Source organism: Hyperolius riggenbachi, chromosome 11, assembly GCF_040937935.1.
Source record: "Hyperolius riggenbachi isolate aHypRig1 chromosome 11, aHypRig1.pri, whole genome shotgun sequence".
NCBI lineage: Eukaryota > Metazoa > Chordata > Amphibia > Anura > Hyperoliidae > Hyperolius > Hyperolius riggenbachi.
Genome location: NC_090656.1, coordinates 190,043,551 through 190,065,737, shown reverse-complemented (window position 1 = coordinate 190,065,737; position 22,187 = coordinate 190,043,551). Strand labels below are relative to the sequence as shown.

Here is a 22,187-nt window from a genome sequence, read left to right as displayed (position 1 = left end):
TTTGAAGTCTAGCGTGTGCAGCTGGGAGGGGTTATCAGGACACAGGACAGTTGGAACTGTGTCTCCTGCTCCTTGTCACCTCCTTTCAACAAAAAAGATGGCTGCCCCCATGACAAAGATGGCAGCCCCCATGAATCACAAACATTTGCCTGTTCTTTTAAAACAGGGTAGATAAAAGATTATATTACCTATCTATTCTAATTAACATAACTAATGTAACTTAATGACAGTATGTTTGTTTAGGCTGAAGTTCCCCTTTAAGAGAGCCTGAGGAGAACACTGAAGGTATTGTGTTACTTACCATAAAACCAAAGCAGCAAGTAAACAGGCAGATCATCACTACAGCAATACATATGAAGATGTATTCAAAGATCAGAATTCCAAAGGCAAATTTATAAAGGGTATCATGGCAGAGTTTTGGGTTGGTCTGGTAGATGCTGAACACCCAAACGCTTCCTATAATGACAGATAAAGTATTATAAAGTAATGTTTATTCAGTCAGATCATCCTTTCAACAAAGAAAAAATGGATTTGAGGTAGAATAACAGTCAAAATCACGTTTTGATAATTTTTTTACAACGTTTTGTCCACATTACTGAACAGTGGCATACCTAGGGAATTTGACACCCGGCGCTGATTATTTGCAGACAACCCCCCACCCTCCTCCCCCCAAACAACCATTTTTTTATGGGAGGGATGACTGGTTGGGGCGTCAAGCATGTTGCTGCAAGTTTGGGGGGATTTTGGGTGAAAAGGAGTCGTCCGGATGTGGACGGAGCTAACCATTATAAAACTCTGTACTCTATACAGTGCTGCAGAAGATGTCAGTGCTATATAAATACATAATAATAATATATTAGGACATTAGACTATGGCCCTGATTCACAAAGCGGTGATAACTCAGTTATCACGCCTAAAAGACTTTAGGTGTGATAAGCCGTGCAAAGCTGAGTTATCACCGATTTGTGCTGCTCTTCGCGCGAAGCTCCCGCGCGCAAAGTTTTGCGCGCGTAGCGCACCGCGCTGCGCGCGCAAAGTCCCATAGGGCACAATGGACGCTGCGCGCGAAGCATGGTACACTGCGCGCAGCGCGGTGCGCTACGCGCGCAAAACTTTGCGCGCGGGAGATCGCGCGAGTTTCTTCTTATCACGCCTAAACTGAGTTTAGGCGTGATAAAGGGCTTTTCACAGGCGTGCAAACACTTTGCACCGCTTTGTGAATCAAGCCCTATGACAATGGTAAGATTAGAATGGGAGCAGGGTCTGACTGGAACACAAAGGGCCCCCAGGAAAGTTTTAGCCTGGGGCCCACCCATCCACCATTTTGGGCTCACTCACATACATACATGTACTCTAGAAATGATGCGCAGGACTATAGGTGTCCCCAGTTTAGTTATCCAGGACTATACGTTTCCCCGGTAGTGTGGAAGGGGGATGGTGGGCACAAAGCGGTGGGAAGGGGAAGGGGCCAACCCTTCCACGCTCCCCCCTCCAGAATGTAGCGTAGCGGCATCGAGCAGGGAATGACTTACTATTTCCTGGTTCCAGCTCTGTGTGTCGCTGCTCTGGTCTGGTCTAATGCATTGTCCAATTACGCTCTCACAGGAAGTACAGTGAGAGCTGGAAAGTGGAAGGGGCCCCAGGTGCGGGGGGGGGGGAGGCTGCCCCCCTCCTTGCCTCTTTGTGCCTACCACTGCCCCCTTTTCCTGCACTGTGCCCCCTCCTGTTCCCGGCATGAAGGCCGGACAAGCAGTGCTCGGGGCCCCTGGGCACTGACGTCACATGACGTCATTGCAAATAAAATGCCTACTGGGCTTTTTTTCCCAAACTCCCGGCGGCCCAGTCTGGCCCTGCATCTGAGAACAGTCAGTGACATAACTTTGTACTCTGTAAAGTGCTGCAGAAGATGTCAGTGCTATATAAATACATAATAATAATATGGTAGGACATTAGACTATAACTATGGTACGATTAGATTGTGAGCTTCTCTGAGAACAGTTAGAAAAGGGGGACATATGAAAGAGGGGGTATGCATAGGAGGAGGGGGGATAAAGAGGTGGAGGAACAAGACAGAGAGCCTAGTGGGAGAGGAGAAATTGCAGGAAGGACACTCATCAGGACTGCAGACCTCACCAGTGCTCTTTGGCAGAGACATGCTGTTAAAAGAAGCCACTGAAATCTGAAAAGAGGAAAGGGTAATGGGGGAAGACAACAGGGTGGGAGGGGGAGCTGGGAAAAGAGATATGTTTACCTGCCATCAAGCTAATCTAATTTGCCAGGAGCTTGCTTCTCTGCTCACTACAGAAGTCAGCTATCTGCACCTGTATCACTGGCTTCTGCAACAGCAGACTGCCCTACATTATTGATTAATTTCTCTGATCAGGATAAATAATCAATAATCCAGGGAACTCTGGTATTACAAAAGCCAGTGCACATGGCTACTAATGACAGGCAACTTCTGAAGCACTAAACACATCCTGCCACCTATCCCTACTAATGTCCCAGCTGCAGCACAGCAATCATTCTCTCTACTCACCTTGCTGCTCTGCACATTCACTCACTGCAAGCTGTGTGTAGAGAGCAAGGAAACACATTGCCCATGGGACAGGAAGGGGTCCCATGCACTGCCTCTTGCTATTTTCCCGAATGTTTACCAAACTATAAAAAAAGGTCCCAGGTGGAAGAACAGAGTGGCTGAGCACCACAGCGGCACCCCTAGCCATGGCTACACCTGGGACTGTGAGCACCTGCAGCCTTATGGTAGGTAAGCCACTGTTACTGAACAAAGGTTTTGCTTATAAAGCAGTGAAGCAAACACTTAAAAATGTATATGTATTTAATGGAAATACTAATTCAAGGGTGATGGGGAATTTGGGGTTATGTAACAGAGTTGATATTTGGACAGTGGACCAATTTACTAAATATCTTTTACTAGACATTATAAATGATTCAGCAAACCTGGACTAGGAAAAAATAAATAAATCTATGATGTAGTTAGGACTAGGGATAGTGAATGAGAGGCAAATTTTGATTTAAAGTTACTTTTATTCAACCAGCAAGTAATTTTTTGATGGGAAATGACATAGGTGTCTCCCAAAAGATAAGACAATGTACAAAATACATTATTGTGGGAAAAACAATATCTCATTTTCTGTTTAAATTTGAGCAAAACGTGTCCAGTCCAAAATTATTCATACCCTTCACAAACTGTCATAGTCTGTGGGAAAATCCATAGTTCTATACCATTCCAAATAGTCCAACCTGTTCTAAAGCATCCTAATTACCCTGATTAATTGGGAACAGCTGTTTCAATCAATTCAGCAGGTAAAACACAGCAGCTCTCTGCAGTTGGTTCGTGGACAGTCATGGCTAAGACAAAGGAGCCCAGTGAGGACCTGCGGCTGTGCATTGTGGCTGCTCACAAGTCAGGAAAGGGCTACAAGGCCATTTCTAAATGTTTTCCAGTGCCAGTGGCTACAGTGCAAAGTATTATTAAAAAATACAAGATGTTCTGCACTGCGGAAAATCTCAGAGGATGTGGTCGGAAGCCAAAAGTGACACCTGTGCTGGCCAGGAGGATAGTGAGAGAGGTAATAAAGAATCCAAGGTTCACCACCAAGGCCATCCTGGTGAATCTGGGCTTTGCTGGTGGCAATGTCTCAAGGCAGACAATCCAACGGACTCTGCACACTGCTGGGTTCTACTGATGCAGACCAAGGAGGACACCACTTCTCCAGATAAAGCACACAAAAGCTCGCTTAGCCTTTGCAAATGCTCATCTGGACAAAGAAGACTTCTGTGAAACAAAAAATGAATTGTTTGGTCACAATGAAGTTTCGTTCATTTGGCATAAAAAAGGAGAAACCTTCAACCCAAAGACCGCCATTCCCACTGTCAAGCATGGTGGTGGGAACCTAATGCTTTGGGGGGGGGGTTTAGCCAATGGATCAGGGAACCAAATCACAGTAAACGGCACCATGAAAAAAGAGTAATACATGAGGATTCTCAACGACAACAACAGGTAGTCTACAGAGAAACTTGGCCTTGACCACCAATGGACATTTCAGGAAGACTATGACCTAAAACACAAAGCAAAAGTGGTGAAGAAATGGTTAGCAGACAACATTAACGTTTTGGAGTGGCCCAGCCATAGTCCTGACTTGAATCCAATTGAGAATCTGTGGAGGGAGCTAAAGATCAGAGTGATGGTAAGAAGACCCTCCAACCTAAAAGATTTGGAGCTCATTGCTAAAGATTGCTAAAGATAAATGGGCAAAAATATCTGTGGAGACATGCAAAAAGCTGGTCTGCAATTATAGGAAGTGTTTGATTACTGTAATAGCTAATAAAGGCTTTTCTATTTATTGTTTAGGAGGGTATAAATAATTTTAGTCTGAACACGTTTTGCACAAATGTACATAAAAGCTGACAAATGTTTTTTTCCACACAATAATTCCTCTTGTACATCATCTTATTATCTTTTGGGAGACACCTATGTCATTTCCTGTCAAAAAAATTACTTGCTGGTTGAATAAAAGTAACTTAAAGGACTTACGAGGCCAACGGAGTAAACAAAGTTAATTACTTGCATGGTCATTTCAGGCACGGAGCACGCTGTCCGCGCCCTCCGTGCCGCTCCGCCGGGTCCCCCCGCTCATTATCCCCCCGGGCCGGCTCCCGACCCCACGGCCCGGGTCGGGCTCTCCTGCCTCTTCAAAGATGGCCGCTTCCTCTGGCTGTGGCTGCGCAGTCCGCCTGGCCGCGAGTGTGGCTGCGCAGCCCTAGGGCCAACCCCTCCGATCCAGTAGCGTGGATCGGAGGGGTTGGCCCTAGGGCTGCGCGGCCACACTCGCGGCCAGGCGGACTGCGCAGCCACAGCCAGAGGAAGCGGCCATCTTTGAAGAGGCAGGAGAGCCCGACCCGGGCCATGGGGTCGGGAGCCGGCCCGGGGGGATAATGAGCGGGGGGACCCGGCGGAGCGGCATGGAGGGTGCGGACAGCGTCCTCCGTGCCTGAAACGACCATGCAAGTAATTAACTTTGTTTACTCTGTTGGCCTCGTAAGTCCTTTAAAGTCAAAATTTGCCAGGAGGTATGAATAATTATGGGCAGCACTGTATATGTATTAATTACAAATAAGTTCAACTTTAATTGTAAAGTGGAAGATCTCCAAAAAGTAATACGTAAAACAGTGATGTCCTATGGCTCCTTATGATGTTCCAACAACTTCTTGCTTCTGAGCGCCAGGGTCCTAGTCTCAATGTGAATCTTGCAGCCTGTACTAGACCAGAGCGTGGTTGATGCTATGAATATGTTAATCAGATGACCACTGGCCCAAAGCCCCCTGCTCCTCTGCTCTCTCTGTAATGGTCCTGGTACAGCTGTGACCTTCCTGCATTGTCCCTTATACACCATCATGTCATACAGTAAGGGCACCTCAAAAGAACTACTATCAGGCAGAAGACTGAGCATCCCCCCCTCCCCGCAAGAGGAGAGTGTAATTAATTGCCTGACTGACTGACTTACCATTCCAGCACAGGCAGCAACAGTCAGGCTGCAGCCATCAATCAATGCCTGCGTCACATCGGGGAGGGAGAGCGCAGCTATGCCTGGCAGGCAGCGTGGCGTGTATCAACGAGAGCGAACTGGGATGGTAGCAATGGAGACCAAACACCAGACGTGGTATGCATGTATCTATTTCTCCCCCAGCTCCATTTCTTCACAGCCTGCACGGCCGCACAACCACCGGCACTTAGGCAGACTAAGGGCTCTTTTCCACTAGCTGCGTTTTTGCCAATCTGAAGTGCAGCCTGTTTAAAATAAGAATCTTTGGTGGCCTTTTCCACTGCTGCGTTCCGATTTTTTAAAAAACGCAAACGCATGTCTGTGCGATTATGATGCGTTTTGCGTTTCAATGTAAAGTATAGGAACTCATGAAAAACGCATAGAAATGCGTTTTGCGTTTTGTATTGATTTAACCACTTGTATCTATTTTCAAGACAACACTTGCCAATCAGGAAAACGCAAACGCACAAAAAACGCACATTAAAATTGGAACAAATTGGAACAACTCAACTCAACTCAAACGCATGTGTTTGCAGTTGCGTTTTGCAGTGATAAAGGGCCCTGAGGCGGCTCGGCAGCTATATATCCAAATCCAGCCCCGCCAAGTCAGACAGGCTGCGTCTGCTAGCAGGCACGTGCAGAGAGGGGTGCTTAGGATGCTCAAGCACCCCCCCTGGGGAGAACTATAGCCCCTGAGGCCCCTTCTCATCAGGGTTACCACTGTCCATCTGTGGATTGCAAGTCCGTCCAAATTACATTACATGTGTCCTGTCTGTAGTGCCTGTCCGTTTGGGACAGGCATTTATCAAAATAAATTATCAATAGCTGGCTGCAATAGGGGCCATGCAGTGAGAAGTATTAGGCTTCTTCTCTTTTCCCCACTTCCCTCCCGACCTCCAATCAGTAGCATTCCTTTTTTATGCTGATGTCTCCCCCAGCCAATAAGAGAGAGGCAGCCGGCTGACTGAGCCCGCCCCTAGTCTCCCGTGCAGAGTCAGAGAGACCAGGCAGACAGTAGAGATGGGAAGTTCGGATCTTTTCAGTGATCCGGATGATTCAAATCGGATCATTGAAAAGATCCGGATCTTTGATCCGAATCTCGGATCATTTTACAAGGGAAGCATTCGGGGGGGGGGGTGAAATGACTAGCAGGACAGGAGAAGGAGAGGGGGGTGGACACACAGAGAAGGGGAGAAGATGGACAGAGGGCAGGGAGTGGACAGAGAAGGGAGGAGGGAGGAGCAGAGAGCAGAAATGTTTGCACGTAATACCCACATGCTGCAATCATATGCTTTACATGTATTTCACCTATATGCTCATCTGTGTACTCTGAATGAAAACGTCGCACAGTGAAAGAAAGCATTCCCCGAAGATAAGTGCAGCTGTGCCGAGTACAGGAGGATCATATTGCACAGCAATCACAGTGCCTGCAAAGTTACTGAGCTGTGCTGAGCCAAAAGTTTCCAATGTGATCACTGTGCAGCACTACTGAACGGAGCTGGGAAAAAAGGGCGCATGCTGCTAGTGGACAAAAAGGGCGCCGCCATTCACTCCCATAATAAATAGCGTTTAATGGGCGCCGAGTAGGAAAAAAGGGCGCCGGAGCTAAATAAAGTTTATAAACGGCGCCAGGAGCTAAATAAAGTTTACAAACGGCGCCCGGCGATGTTTAATGATTTATAACTGAACTTGTGGTGATTTACGTTTATAAAATGCACCCGTGCCGAATAACGTTTATGAAAATACTAAACATATTTATCTTATTTAAATAATTAAAACATTATTTAAAGTTTTATCCCTTACTGTTTGTAAAACATTATTATTCACAAAATAAAGCGATCAGTACGTAACGTAAATTGCTAAATATTTTTTGAATCCACAATTAGTAAAACATTATTATCCACATAATAAAGGGGGGTCTTAGGTTTAGGCACCAACAGGGGGGTCTTAGGTTTAGGCACCAATAGGGGGGTCTAGGGGTTAGGGGTAGGTACAGGGAGGGGTACTTAGGCAACAACAGGGGGGGTCTTAGGTTTAGGCACCAACAGGGGGGTCTTAGGTTTAGGCACCAACAGGAGGGTCTTAGGTTTAAGCATTACCAGGGGGGTCTTAGGTTTAGGCACCAACAGGGGGGTCTTAGGTTTAGGCACCAAGAGGGGGGTCTAGGGGTTAGCGGTAGGTACAGGGAGGGTTACTTAGGCACCAACAGGGGGGGGTCTTAGGTTTAGGCACCAACAGGGGGGTCTTAGGTTTAGGCACCAACAGGGGGGTCTTAGGTTTAGGCACCAACAGGGGGGTCTTAGGTTTAGGCACCAACAGGGGGGTCTTAGGTTTAGGCACCAACAGGGGGGTCTTAGGTTAAGGCACCAACAGGGGGGTCTTAGGTTTAGGCACTAATAGGGGGGTCTTAGGTTTAGGCACCAACAGGGGAGTCTAGGGGTTAGGGATAGGTACAGGTAGGGTTCTGTGTAAGAGTAGGCTTAGGTATAGTTTTAGTAAAATTTTAGTAATAATTACTAATGTATTACAACACTTATTACGAACGTAGTTATATTTATATCATCTTTATAAACAATATTTTCAAATTTTATTATAAGAACAAACCATAAATGACGGTTATTCACAATAATATACAATTATAACAATTAAACATATATTATTGTTTTTTTTATAAACGTAATTATAAGTTTAACTTTTGAAACAGGGAAGATTAACGTTTTCACAATTTCCGATTTCATAAACATTATTTAATGATTTATAATTTTGTTAAACATTATTTGTAAACGAAATATAGCACACTATATTTATAAACCCTATTAATGATTAATTATTATTTAGAGTTTACACCCCGCGCCCTTTTTGTCCAGGCGCCCTTTTTGTACGTACGCCTACTGAACAGCCAGCCTATAATGGGCAGCACATTGCAGCCAGTATGTGTGCTCTACACATATCTGGCAGTGGCACTGATGTCCCCTCTCTCTCAACTACCTGCGGCTGCAAGGCTGCCTCCCATCCAACAGAGCGATCCATCCCTGCTCTGCTTCCAGGACCCTGCTGCCCGCTGAGAGGGGGGGGCGTGTCGCTCCTGGCCCCGCCCCTTTTGCGACCGAATCACTCATTTTGATGATTCGGATGATCGACTCATAAAATAGATTCGGATCAAAGATCCGAATCGTTCATGATCCGGACAACACTAGCAGACAGTAGCAGCCAGCAACAGGAGAGAGAGCTGCATACATTTGTTCAGGAAAGCCCCTCTTCTCCCTCAGCCAGCTAGGTATCAATGTGCTTCTCAGTGAGACTGTGTCATCTGCTCTGGGGATCATATACCTCCTCTGCAGCCAGGAGCAGATGACACAGAATTCCTCTGTTTATGGTGCTGTGTGTGTGACATGTGCAGGGCCCTGACAGGCAAGGTAGGGCTGCATGTCACACACAGACTGCTGGTTCCAGTAATAGAGATTTGACCAAAATGAATGCTGATGCTGTGCAGATTAGTGTAATGCAGTCTGGAGTTGCACACAAAACTTTTGTTTTATTGTGAGGTGCATCTGTACTGTATTTTCTTTATATTATTTACTGAGAAACAAGCATGACTGACCTCCTTTATGGAACTCATTAGTGCACAATGCAGACTTCTATACAGGCGATCCATAAATTAGATCAGTTATGCTTCAGTAATAAATATGAAAGACGCCTCGCAGTAAAATGAAGGTTTTGCGTACAACACCAGACTGCACCACCATAGCAAGCTTTGACCATAAGAAAAATGTCATAATCCATCCCACTGAGATAGATAGCCGACGTTGATTTTATAATATGATCCATCTACACACTAGCCCCTCTTCAGCAACAGCACACTGCTGTTGTCTATGTGCGAGACTTCTCTGAAGACAGCAGCCAAGTCACAGGGGATGGGGAGAGCACAGCACCCAGTAGCCCAAGTAGCAGAAGATTACAGATTGGGGGAGGGGACTAAGAGCCAGTGTCACCCTCACTACCAGCAGCGCACAGTAGCGCCTAGACTCTAGAGTCACCCTCTCACACAGTAGCGCCAGTGTCACCCTCCCACCCAGCGGCGCACAGTAGCGCCTTTAGTCACCCACACAGTAGCGCCAGTGTCACCCTCCCACCCAGCAGTGCACAGTAGCGCCCAGTGTCACCCTCCCACCCAGCAGCGCACAGTAGCGCCCAGTGTCACCCTCCCACCCAGCAGCACACAGTAGCGCCCAGTGTCATCCTCCCACCCAGCAGCGCACAGTAGCGCCTAGAGTCACCCTCCCACACAGTAGTGCCAGTGTCACTCTCCCACCCAGCAGCGCACAGTAGCGCCCAATGTCATCCTCCCACCCAGTAGCGCCTAGAGTCACCCTCCCACACAGTAGCGTCCAGTGTCACCCTCCCACCCAGCAGCGCACAGTAGCGCCCAGTGTCATCCTCCCACCCAGCAGCGCACAGTAGCGCCTAGAGTCACCCTCCCACACAGTAGTGCCCAGTGTCACCCTCCTGCCCAGCAGCGCACAGTAGCGCCCAGTGTCACCCTCCCACCCAGCAGCGCCCAGTAGCGCCCAGTGTCATCCTCCCACCCAGCAGCACACAGCAGTGCCCAGTGTCATCCTCCAAGCCAGCAGCACCCAGTGTCACCCTCCCACTAAGCAGCACACAGTAGTGCCCAGTGTCACCCTTCCACCCCACCCAGTAGCAACCAGTTCACACACATTGTTACATTACAGTTAGCTACACCCACATCACGTTCACACCCATTTTTCGCCATGTCGTGCTACATAGTCATGTCACTGATTGTCCTCAGAGGAGCTCACAATCTAATCCTGCCATAGTCATAGTCTAATGTCCTACCATATTATTATTATTATGTATTTATGTAGCACTGACATCATCTGCGGCACTTCACAGAGTACATAGTCAAGTCACTGACTGTCCTCAGAGGAGCTCCCACTCTAATCCTACCATAGTCATAGTGTAATGTCCTACCATATTATTATTATTATGTTTTTATATAGCACTGACATCTTCTGCAGCACTTTACAGATCACATAGTCATGTCACTGACTGTCCTCAGAGGAGCTCACAATCTAATCCTACCATAGTCATAGTCTGTCCTACCATATTATTATTATGTATTTATATAGCACTGACATCTCCTGCAGCACTTTACAGAGTACATAGTCATGTCACTGACTGTCCTCAGAGGAGCTCACAATCTAATTCTACCATAGTCATAGTGTAATGTCCTACCATATTATTATTATGTATTTATATAGCACTGAGACCTTCTGCAGCACATTACAGAGTACATAGTCATGTCACTGACTGTCCTCAGAGGAGCTCCCAATCTAATCGTACCATAGTCATAGTGTAATGTCCTACCATATTATTATGTATTTATATAACACTGACATCCTCTGTAGCACATTACAGAGTACATAGTCATGTCACTGACTGTCCTCAGAGGAGCTCACACTCTAATCCTACCATAGTCATAGTGTAATGTCCTACCATATTATTATTATTATGTATTTATATAGCACTGACATCTTCTGCAGCACATTACAGAGTACATAGTCATGTCACTGACTGTCCTCAGAGGAGCTCACAATCTAATCCTACCATAGCCATAGTCTGTCCTACTATATTATTATTATGTATTTATATAGCACTGCTATCTCCTGCAGCACTGTACAGAGTACATAGTCATGTCACTGACTGTCCTCAGAGGAGCTCACACTCTAATCCTACCATAGTCATAGTGTAATGTCCTACCATATTATTATTATTATGTATTTATATAGCACTGACATCTTCTGCAGCACATTACAGAGTACATAGTCATGTCACTGACTGTCCTCAGAGGAGCTCACAATCTAATCCTACCATAGTCATAGTCTAATGTCCTACCATATTATTATTATGTATTTATATAGCACTGACATCTTCTGCAGCACTTTACATGGAACATAGCTGGAGTGGGAGGGATGGAGGGGCGCACTTTGGTGTCTCAGCATTGGCTGCTGGAAGACCTTGCCCCAGCTCTGGCACTGACATTTTCTGCAGCACTTTACAGAGTGAGTAGTGGTGTCACAAACTATCCTCAGAGGAGCTCACAGTCTAATCTTATTTTTGCTATAGGAATGTTTGGGGGAAACCAGTAATTAGTATGTTTTGGGTTGTAGGAGAATATGATGTGTCTGAATGAAATCCAGGGGAAGATTGAAACTTCATGCAGATTTTGCCATGGCCAATGTTCAAACCTAGGACTCAACACTATTATACAATAGTGTTATCCACTATGCCTCTATTCCTGTAATATCTATCTGCACATCCATGTCATCAATTCTGACCCTCTACTACTTCCATCCCGCCATTCTACTTCTCTTATCTGGTCTCACTTACACTACCAACACACTGTGCTTATCACCAGAATGGGTTATGAATTGTTAAACTATTGTACCATCTCACTATGTCAGCCCTTCAATGTCATGATATACCCACTCCAGTCCTATTCTAACAGGCGGTAACTTATTTACAGTACATATACTAAATGTTTGTGGAAAAGTATTCTGAAATGAGACTGTCTTGTTTGATAATCTGATCCTGCAATTGGAGGACATGATACCTGAAATTGTTCTGTGGGGACATGACTTCAGAACTTGTAGTGTGGGTGCTGTTTTTATTTGAGATGCATAGTGGCAGCATATGCTGTTTGGCATACAGAGCTGGATCATCCACAAGGCAAACGTAGGCAGCTGCCTGGGGCCTGGGGAGAGTCTAGGGGCCTATTGGATGCTACCCCCCACCAAATCTAACTAAATAAGCCAGGTGACCATCAGGGAAGGCGAAAAGGTGTTATCTAGCCCTGGGCCCCATTTTGGTGTGGAGTGGACTGGAGGGTTGCAGCAGAGTTGCAGTAAATAAATTATACTCACTGGTCGCTTGGTATCTCCATGGCAACCATGCGTGTCATGTAATGTTGTTGCCATCTTGATGTCATGACAGCGGAGACGTGGCTGCCAAGGAGACAGAAACGAGGAAAGGGGGGGGGGGGACATGCGGCCACCGGTATCAGGTCCGACTGACTCCACACCATTGATTGCAGCCATCACTTTTGTGACTGAATGTCTGTGTCAAGCAGAGGCAATAAGATAACAAACGCGCCAAAAGGATAAAAGGGACTAAACTAGCTTAAAAACCAATTTGGTAATAGAGGAGACAGTGGTGGACTTACCCCCTCCAAACAGAACACATGACTGTAGGTTTTCCGTCAAAAAACGTGTATTGGGTACTCCAAAATAAAGTGCAATGCATTTCTCAGGTTAAACCTGGTTCCTCAGGTAATACAGATAGGAGTAAAAAAAGCATCTGCTAGTAACATCAAAGCTGAGCTCCTCTGAGGCGCTCAGCTTAAATGTTACTAGCAGATGCTTTTTTTTTTTTTACCCCTATCTGTGTTGCCTGAGGAATCAGGTTTAACCTGCGAAACGCATTGCACTTTACTTTGGAGTACCCAATAAACGTTTTTTTGACTGAAAATCTACACTCGTGTGTTCTGCTTGGAGGGGGTAAGTCCACCACTGCCTCCTCTATTATCAAATTGTTTTTTAAGCTCATTTAGTCCCTTTTATCCCGTTGGTGCCTCTGTTATCTTATTGCTACATTGAGTCCACTCTGGATGGAGGGTTGTACCCACTTTCTTCTTCTACTACAGAGAGTGACTTCTTAATTCTGAGTGGGGTCAGGACAATCTCCCCAACTGCCTTGACAGTGGTTGCCTAATGGTAACCCTGGTTTGTGAGTATTACATTTTGAATTACTCTATAAATCTTCCATTACCAGTACATACTACACTATATTGGGCTCTTGGTGTTCTCTTCTTCTCATCGTGTCAAGCAGAGGGGATCAGGGAGATGGTTTGGGACAATTGTAGAGCCGGGGGATGTGTGGAGGTCACATGTCACTACAGGCCAAGGGAGTGAAGGGGGTAAGGTCCGCCACCACTTGTTGGTACTATGTGCATTGGGGGGGGGGGGGGGGTGAGGCCCCTTTTTTAAATTTGAGCACCCCCCACTTAAGGACCCTCTGCACGGCTCTGTCTGCTAGGGTGGACGACGTCCACACTCTAAAAAAAAGTAGGTCATCATCGTCCACCTGCGTTCACGCAGGACTCGATCCCTGTATCATAGTGTCGATCCCTGTATCATAGGACTCGATCCACATCAGATCATAGTGTGGTTTGGAAAGAGGTTTGCAGCATGCAAGATTTCTAAATCCAGGACAACCTAGGCTTAGTTAACCTACACGCATCTAGACCGATAATGTGTGCCGGGGTGTCTTCAAACAGCATATGCCTTTTAGCGGCCTAATGCAGCTATGCAGAGTGGCGCAGGCAGCGATCATATTTACCTGCTCCAGGTGGCTGGATGGCGTCTCCTCTCCTATACCGGCCGTGCTGCAATCTCTGCATCCTCCTTGGTATGACATGATCGTAGCCCAGGGGATGGTGTATAGGCGTTGCAGTGCCACCTGGTGGTGGAAGATTGGTAATGGATGAAACTCTTTCATTACCCCTCTTCCACCACAGGGTGGCGCTGAGGAGACACCATCCTGTAAATATGTAAATATGACAGCTCCCTGCGCCACTCTACACACTGCCAGGCTGGGGAAGGCAAACTTCCCCAGCAGGAAATAAAAAAAAAATCGGCCAGGCAGCCACACATAGCTTTGCTATATGTGGCCGCTAAAGGGTCAAAGCAAACCTGTAGCATTAATGGGAGAGAAACTCATATACTTACCTCAAATACTTACATCAGTAGAGGATCCTCCAGAGGCTTCCCATGTCCTTTTTCTGACCATTGGTGGACACTGGGACCTTCTGGAAGTTCGTGGCCACGCTCCCATGCGTAAATGAGCAGCAGCACGGAGCCCGCCCAGGGGAAAACCCTAAGCCCAAACGGCTCTGTCTTGCTGCACTTCTTGACAAGCCCTTGGTTCCATTGCTGAAATGGGGTAAGTATCTAAATTGGGGAACTTTTTTCCCAACAGGTTCACTTTAAAAAAAAATTTAATCTAATACTTACTAGGGCTATGGGTTTGGTACAAAAATCATCCGACTCCTGACTCCAACTCCTGAGTTTATAAAACCTCCGACTCCAGGTACCCAAAATTGCTCCAACTCTGACTCTACAGTCCTGGTCATAAACTCCAGAATGATGCCATCTCTAAAAGTTCTAGGAGATTATGTTACTAAAAGAGTGAGGTCTGGGGGGGAAAGGGTGTTTGTGTGTGTATAAGGAGGGGACCAAAAAATTAAATTAATTTCTGACAAAGTGACCAATTACATGAGAATCAAAGTGTATAGATTCTTTCATTTTTGGTCACTGAAGCACCCCAGCAGGGTGCATGTATCAGCGGTTGATATTACCCAATAGGGTGAGCAGTGGGGTAACTATGGGCCCCAGTGCAAGTTTTACATCGGGCCCCCTCCCAAGCACTCTATACATAACAATTGATATGGTGCACCATAACCTGCCAAGATGCAGAAGTTGCGACTGCACCGAGGCCCTTGGGCCAGAGGGGCGCTCCCTCAATTGGGGTATTAGCTCTTTATTGGTCCTGTGCTGGCAATGATCACTCCTGTAGATGCTTTGAATAGTGGTAATTGTCACGGAAGAAACACAATCGGTTTTCTGATTGCGATTCACAGTACCATCCAGATTGCAGGTCTATTCCATCTGGAAACAGCTGTTCTTCCTTTAGCAGACCACTAGCAACTAAATGTGAATTCTAGAATGAAAAGCCCCATTTGGTTACTGGGGCCAGCAGCAAGCTTTCAGCTCAGCATGGGTGCAGACTTGGTGGAACCACTCTTACCATATTTAAAATATATTGTATGATTTTTGCCTTTTTATGATAAGTATGAAAAGTATATAGTCTGATCACTAATAATTTTCATCTCTCTTGTACGGGGCTGCGGTAAGCCACCGCCCCGTTATCCCACTTCTCAGTAACGGAATGTCCTACACTATTCATGTCTGGTATTAATGTGATCCATATTCTTTGAGTTGCAGAATTTGCTACTATTATTTGTGTGCAATGAACGTGGTCTGAGATATGGAATTGTCACATATTTTAGAATTAAGATTCCCGCCAAAAATAAAATTCCATCCGAACCCGCACTGGGTTCCACCATCAGAGCAGGTTTGGATGAAAGAACCACAGCAGTTTAAGCAAGGAGTCCTCCCTTGTGTAATATCACCTGACCGGAGCCAGCAAAAGGACCATGTGGCTGGCCTCCATTTTGACTGGACTTTTGAAACAAAAGAACCCTCCATTTTGCTTGGATTTTCCACACAAAGGACATATTTCTTCCAAAACATTTAGTATTCATTTTCTTTGTTTAACCTTTTATTTTATCTGGGCTGCTCTCTCTCTAATTTTTACTTTTAATAATTTTCTGTACATATTCATTTACAATAAAAGACTGAAGGTCATTTTCGGCGACCAACCTGCTTTATGCATCGCAGAAAGACTCCTAGCCTTTCTGAAGATTCGCTACCTGAAGCATTGTATTGTTTGAGACAGACTAGAGTGTTTTTAACAATTTTCATTCGCAGGTTTATAATAGTCAGAGCAGGTGCTCTGTCCTTCTACAGAGGTGGTGGCAGCCTTGTACCTGAAATATTGTGTAGTAAAGTGTTTGTGTTGCTCGCCAGCTCCCTCCTAGCCTGTCCGCTGCCCAATTCCAGCGGTTTCAGCACATCGATTGCATCCACAAGGTTGGATGGTCTGTGGGTTGGAATAGATTCAAAGGCATTCAATGGTCTGGCCACTAGGGGGCGTGTCGCAGTAATCATTACAAAACTGTTCCCCATCCCTTTCTTGCAACTCGAATACTGTGGTGGTTCTTGGCAGGTTTTTGTGCACCATAGCAATTGTTATGTAAAGAGAGCTTGGGAGGCTCAATGTAAAACTAGCACTGAAGCCCAAAGCACCATAGCTACGCCACTGGCTCAAAGGTACCCAGCTGATGTCCTTGCACCCATATAATTTGGACTATTGCACTAAGGAAATAATACAATATATTCAGAGAGTCCACAATATATCTACATACCGGCAATGAACCAGCTGAGTGAAAAGAGGCCCACGATTCCCTCTATGGTGTATGTCACCTTCGGGCAAACAAACTGAAGTGGCATCAAGACAAATCCAAGCAAGTGAACTGCGCCAGCCACTATAAGAAAGATGGGTATCAAGGGCTGAATCGGGCACTGATCGATGTACAAGGACCCTGTTGGTGCAACAAAGTTAATCAGTATCTCACATTGCACTATAGCATTAACATATCTAGAACTCATATAAATAGATTTTAATTGAACGCATTTTGGTATTACCAAGGACAATCATAGCAATGCTGAGCGGTGTCCATATTATAACACTGATCAAACTTGGACCTGAAATGACATAAAATAACACATGAAATATGAGTAGATTTAAAACAAAAAATTTACAACAACTTTACTAAGTTTTCTTTTTTTTTAGTTAACAACAGGGCAGTGGAGTTGGAGTCGGAGTAATTTTGGGTACCTGGAGTCGGAGTCGCTGGTTTCAAATAAATTAGGAGTCGGATGATTTTTGAACCAAATCCATATCCTTTGTAAAAATTGGACTAAGGAGTCAGAGTCGAGGAGTCGGAGCAATTTTGGGTACCCAGAATCGGTGGTTTCATAAATAGAGGAGTTGGAGGATTTTTGTACCGACTCCACAGCCCCTGGTCCCCATAGTGAGAACAAAGCCTTAGCTAAAAGCTCCTGGATAGCAGAACAGACTTTAGCCGACCATGTATGAATCAGTAACTCTTCAAAAGAACATTCAGGCTTCATTTGGCTTACAAGTCTTAGTAGTTTTGTTTGAACCGCAGAAATTCACATATGCTTAAGTAGTTATTGTAGGTGCATAGGGTGCGTAGAGATGACACATTTTCACTCTCCTTGCATACCTTGATCAATGATGAAATAGTCAAACTGCGAAAAACCTATCTGGATTTGGCTAGGACCATTGTGCAAGGGAGGGGGTGAATCTCTTGCCAGCCAGGATGAATGTGTAGGCTGATGGCACTGAGCAGGGGGTTATAGAACCGCAGAAATAAAAAAAATGGATGCAGTATGTAACTGGCCACACCCCTTACAAAGAAACAGGTTTGTACCTTGTTGTAGATAGCAGGATGTTAGAGGCATTTTGTTCCTCACTTCTCCACTGTTCCTCACTTCTCCACTGTTTCAGAGACTTGACAGAGGGAAGGGGGAGACACGCAGGGGCGGTCGGCCCATGACTCGAGGTGATGCAGGTTCATCAGGCGGCATGAGCCCTGAAGTGTCATTTCCCCCCCCCCCCCCCGTGTTACCTTACCTTCCGTCATAGACCTCTGTCACAGCAGCGTGACCTGTGGCTACTGTGAAGATGAAGGAAGCAGGACAGCGGCTCCATGTAGCGCCAATGTATATCGCCGCTATCAGGAGAACCGCTGTCCTACTTCCTTTCTCTTCACAGCAGCTGCGGGTCGCACTGCTGTGACAGAGGTCTATGACGGAGGAGAGGGGGCCAGCCAGGGACTATCATACAGGAAGCGGCCGCAAGCTCAGAAGGTAATATGAGGGGCAGGGAGGTGGGAGCAGGCACTGGGGGCAACTATACTACCTATACTGGGGCAACTATACTAGCTTCCTATACTGGGGCAACTATACTAGCTTCCTATACTGGGGCAACTATACTGCTTATACTGGGGACAACTATACTAGCTACCTATACTGGGGCAACTATACTACCTATACCAGGGCTGTGGAGTCGGTACAAAAATCTTTCGACTCCAACTCCGACTCCTCAGTTTATGAAACCTCCAACTCCGACTCCGGGTACCCAAAATGGCTCCGACTCCTTAGTCTAATACTTACCAGGTCTGAGGATTTTGTACAAAATCATCCGACTCCACCTCCTCTGTTTATGAAATCTCCGGGTACCCAAAATGGCTCCGACTCCTCGACTCCAACTCCGACTACACAGCCCTTACCTATACTGGGGCAACTATACTAGCTACCTACCTATACTGGGGCAACTAAACTACCCATAATGGGGCAACTATACTACCTATACTGGGGGCAACTATACAATCAATACTAGGACAACTATACAAGCTACCTATACTGGGGCAACTAGACTACCTATACTGGGGCAACTATACTAGCTACCTATACTGGGGGCACTAAAAAAGTGTCGCACACATGAATTGGGACTTGATTCTTTGAGTGATAGTTTAGGGTCAAGTGATGTACAGACGCATCGCTATCCTATGGGCAAGCTGCACATTCTGTTGCTATGGAGTGGGAAGAAGTGACGATGTGCAATTCACGATGGAGCGGGAGGGGTCAAGAAGTGGGCAAAGCCCTTGGTCTTCGCTTGGCCAAGATGATCAAGTGCTCTGGATCTCTAGGCTACGCTGTACACACACTTGGTTTTTGGCAGAGGCAGCCTCAAGCATCTGCCTTAGACAAGAACAATGTACTGTAGCTTGTGTATGCACACTTAAAGGGACCCTGAGCTCTAAAAATAAACTAAATTGGTACTTACCTGGGGCTTTCTCCAGCCCACCGTAGGTCGCATGCGTGATTAAACCGCGCATGCGCAGTACTGTCATCACGCTGGCCGATGCGCGTCATCACGGCGGCTGGCGTGATGACGAAGAGCATCACCGTTGAGGAAGAGGGAGCGTGACACCCGTCTCGGGTGTCGCCGGTGCGGTATGCGGCGGAGGGATCGGGAGAGGAACCAGGATGAAGCCGAGGCACACTTGTTTTATGACCTTTGTGAGATGGGCCCCAAGGAAAGGCAAGGGAAAGGGTATAAATATTGGGAGCCCCATCAAGGTTTTTCTGGGAGGCCCCATGAATTGTAGTTACGCCACTGCAATGAGCTGAATCTTTGTGTGAGCATGTACTGTCACTTTGTGCATAGAAGGATCACTTCACACACAATCTTGTTGCCGTGGTTGCGCGTTTTTCTGCTCATGGTGGAGGGGAGGACCAGTATTTATTTCTGCAACGCACAATGCTCTTCACCGAATGGCATTACCAGTGAAGGTGGACTATTCCGCAGTCCAATGCCATCAGCCCATCCCTTGCAGAACATTATCAGGTACTGCCAGGAAAAAGGGGCCATTATTTAGTTTTGAATGCCACGTTCTTTGAATACACATTCACCTCAATTTATTTGTGCAGTTATGCCCACTAATGGTACAATCTTGAGGGACTACCGAAAGTATCCATTCAAAGTACATTTACTCACACCTCATTACTGGCCACCTTTAGTCTGCTGATTGCACAGTGAAAAGAAGCGTGACACTGCTCATTCTGCTCATTCTTCTTCTGTAATCAAGCTTACTCTTTATACTGACAGTCAAGGCTGTAGAGTTGGAGTCGAAGACACATTACCTCATTTTTGGGGTATTAGGGGAGGAAATGCCATATTTGGCTTTTCCCATCTGAGCAGGCGCGGACAGTGTCATCCATCGCAGCCAATTGCAGGCGATGGGTGACTGGTCTGTCCCTGCCAGGTGATGTCAAAGTTAGCTCTTTAGAGGCTAGTATAAAATAGCCGACATGGGCACCAGAGAGCTACTTCCACTTCCATTTTACTTCTATTCACTTCCTAACTTCTTGTAACGTCATTTATCCGTATGCTGTATATAGCCAAGTGCTGTCTTTCCACAACGTAGCATAGATGTTTGTAAGATAAAGCCCGGTCAATTCACAAGGGATGGACCAAGAACCTGAAATGCTTAAAGGACAACCGAGGTGACATGATGAGATAGACGTGTATGTACAGTGTCAAGCACACAAATAACTAGGCTGCTTCCTTTTTGTCTTTCTCTGCCTGGAAGAGTTGAACATCAGGTATGCAAGTGACAGTTTCTGCCCTGGTCTGGACTGGGTCAGACTATAGTATAACCCTCACTGATAAGTAATTACAGCCATAAAGCACTTTCCTGTCAGTAAATGGCTTCTGAGAGCAGCAAAGAGATAAAAGTGGTCAAAAATTCACAGATTTGAGCTCTGGAATACCTCAATGAAGGTGTCATTGAGCACAGACAATAAAACAGTAAAAACTTAAACACTAGATTTAAATATAAAATAAAACTGGGATATCTAAAAAAAAGTCATTTTTAGGAGAAGAAGGACAGGTACAATTGGTTTTCTCATCAGTTTATTTTCACCTCGGATGTCCTTTAACCCCCCTGGCGGTTTGCAAAAAATCCGCCAGGGGGCAGCAAATCTTTTTTTTTAATTTTTTTTTTTTTTTTTTCATGTAGCGAGACAAAGTCTCGCTACATGATAGCCGCTGCTCAGCGGCATCCCCCCAGCCCCTCCGATCGCCGCCGGCGATCGGAGATCAGGAGATCCCGTTCAAAGAACGGGATCTCCTGGAGGGCTTCCCCCGTCGCCATGGCGACGGGCGGGATGACGTCACCGACGTCATCGACGTCGTGACGTCAGAGGGGACTCCGATCTGCCCCATAGCGCTGCCTGGCACTGATTGGCCAGGCAGCGCACGGGGTCTGGGGGGGGGGGCGGCCGCGGCGAGAGGAATTGCGGCGGATCGGCGGGTAGCGGCGGCGATCAGATGCTACACGCAGCTAGCAAAGTGCTAGCTGCGTGTAGCAAAAAAAAAATTATGCAAATCGGCCCAGCGGGGCCTGAGCGGTGCCTCCCGGCGGCATAGCCCGTGCTCAGCACGGGCTTACCGCCAGGGAGGTTAAGATGACTTACTACAGATGGATTGCATCACTGAGGTAACGGGCATGTAACGAAGATTGCTGATGAACACACCTGTATATCTGTTTTGCTGAATAAACTTTGAAGACGTCTAACAGTTCTATCTCCTTTTTCTGTTGCTGTGATGAGTGTTAAGTTATTACAAGTCCTGTGATATGGTGCCGTACAAAGGTGTAGTGTTGTTGTCCATAGCAACCAACAAATATTTATTACAGTTATCATTTAGAAACATAAACTCAGGTGTTTTCCTTTGGCCCACACCTTTTACTAGAATGCCTTTTAACCAGTGTTCAAATTCTATTTCCCGCAAGCCATATATTCACAGGGAGTGTTAGTTTCCTTCTTTTCTAGGGCTAGGCAATAAAAATAGTTTTGTATGTCCCATAGCTGTTGAAATAATCTCTGCTCAATCAGTCTCTGAAGGCAATTTCATTGCAGAAGATTATGCAAAGCTCAGCTGTAGCCAATAATGTGCTTACGGTATTAATTTTCTGACACTTAAACATGGTCGGACTGGGACACTAAGGGCTTGATTCACAAAGCGGTGCTAACTGTTAGCACGCTTGTGAAAAGCCCCTCTTGTGTAAAAATGAACTCGTGCGCAAAGTATTGCGCGTGCTCAGCGCGGTGCGCGCAAAAACTGCACACCCGATGCGCGGTGCTAACCTAGTTAGCACCCTACTTTACACGCTCAAAGTCTTTAGGCGTGCTAACTAGATTAGCACCGCTTTGTGAAACAAGCCCTAAGGGTCCACCAGGAAAGTTTCAGCCTGGGGCACACACACAC

General features: G+C 46.1%; 1 protein-coding gene and 1 long non-coding RNA gene across 2 annotated transcripts in view; one reads left to right on the top strand and one right to left on the bottom strand.

Annotated features, from left to right (window-relative positions):
• The window catches only part of LOC137539061 (uncharacterized), a 126,250-nt gene that overhangs the window by 23,381 nt on the left and 80,682 nt on the right, over nt 1-22,187 (top strand). The window lies entirely within an intron of this gene.
• Nucleotides 1-22,187, bottom strand: part of LOC137539060 (transmembrane protein 272-like) — a 43,439-nt gene that overhangs the window by 8,140 nt on the left and 13,112 nt on the right. Inside the window, exons 3-5 of the mRNA XM_068261535.1 lie at nt 16,970-17,029; nt 16,690-16,866; nt 302-456 (exon numbers count right to left, since the gene is read on the bottom strand). Of these exons, the coding sequence (XP_068117636.1) occupies nt 302-456; nt 16,690-16,866; nt 16,970-17,029 (392 nt within the window). The remainder of the gene's footprint in view (nt 1-301; nt 457-16,689; nt 16,867-16,969; nt 17,030-22,187) is intronic.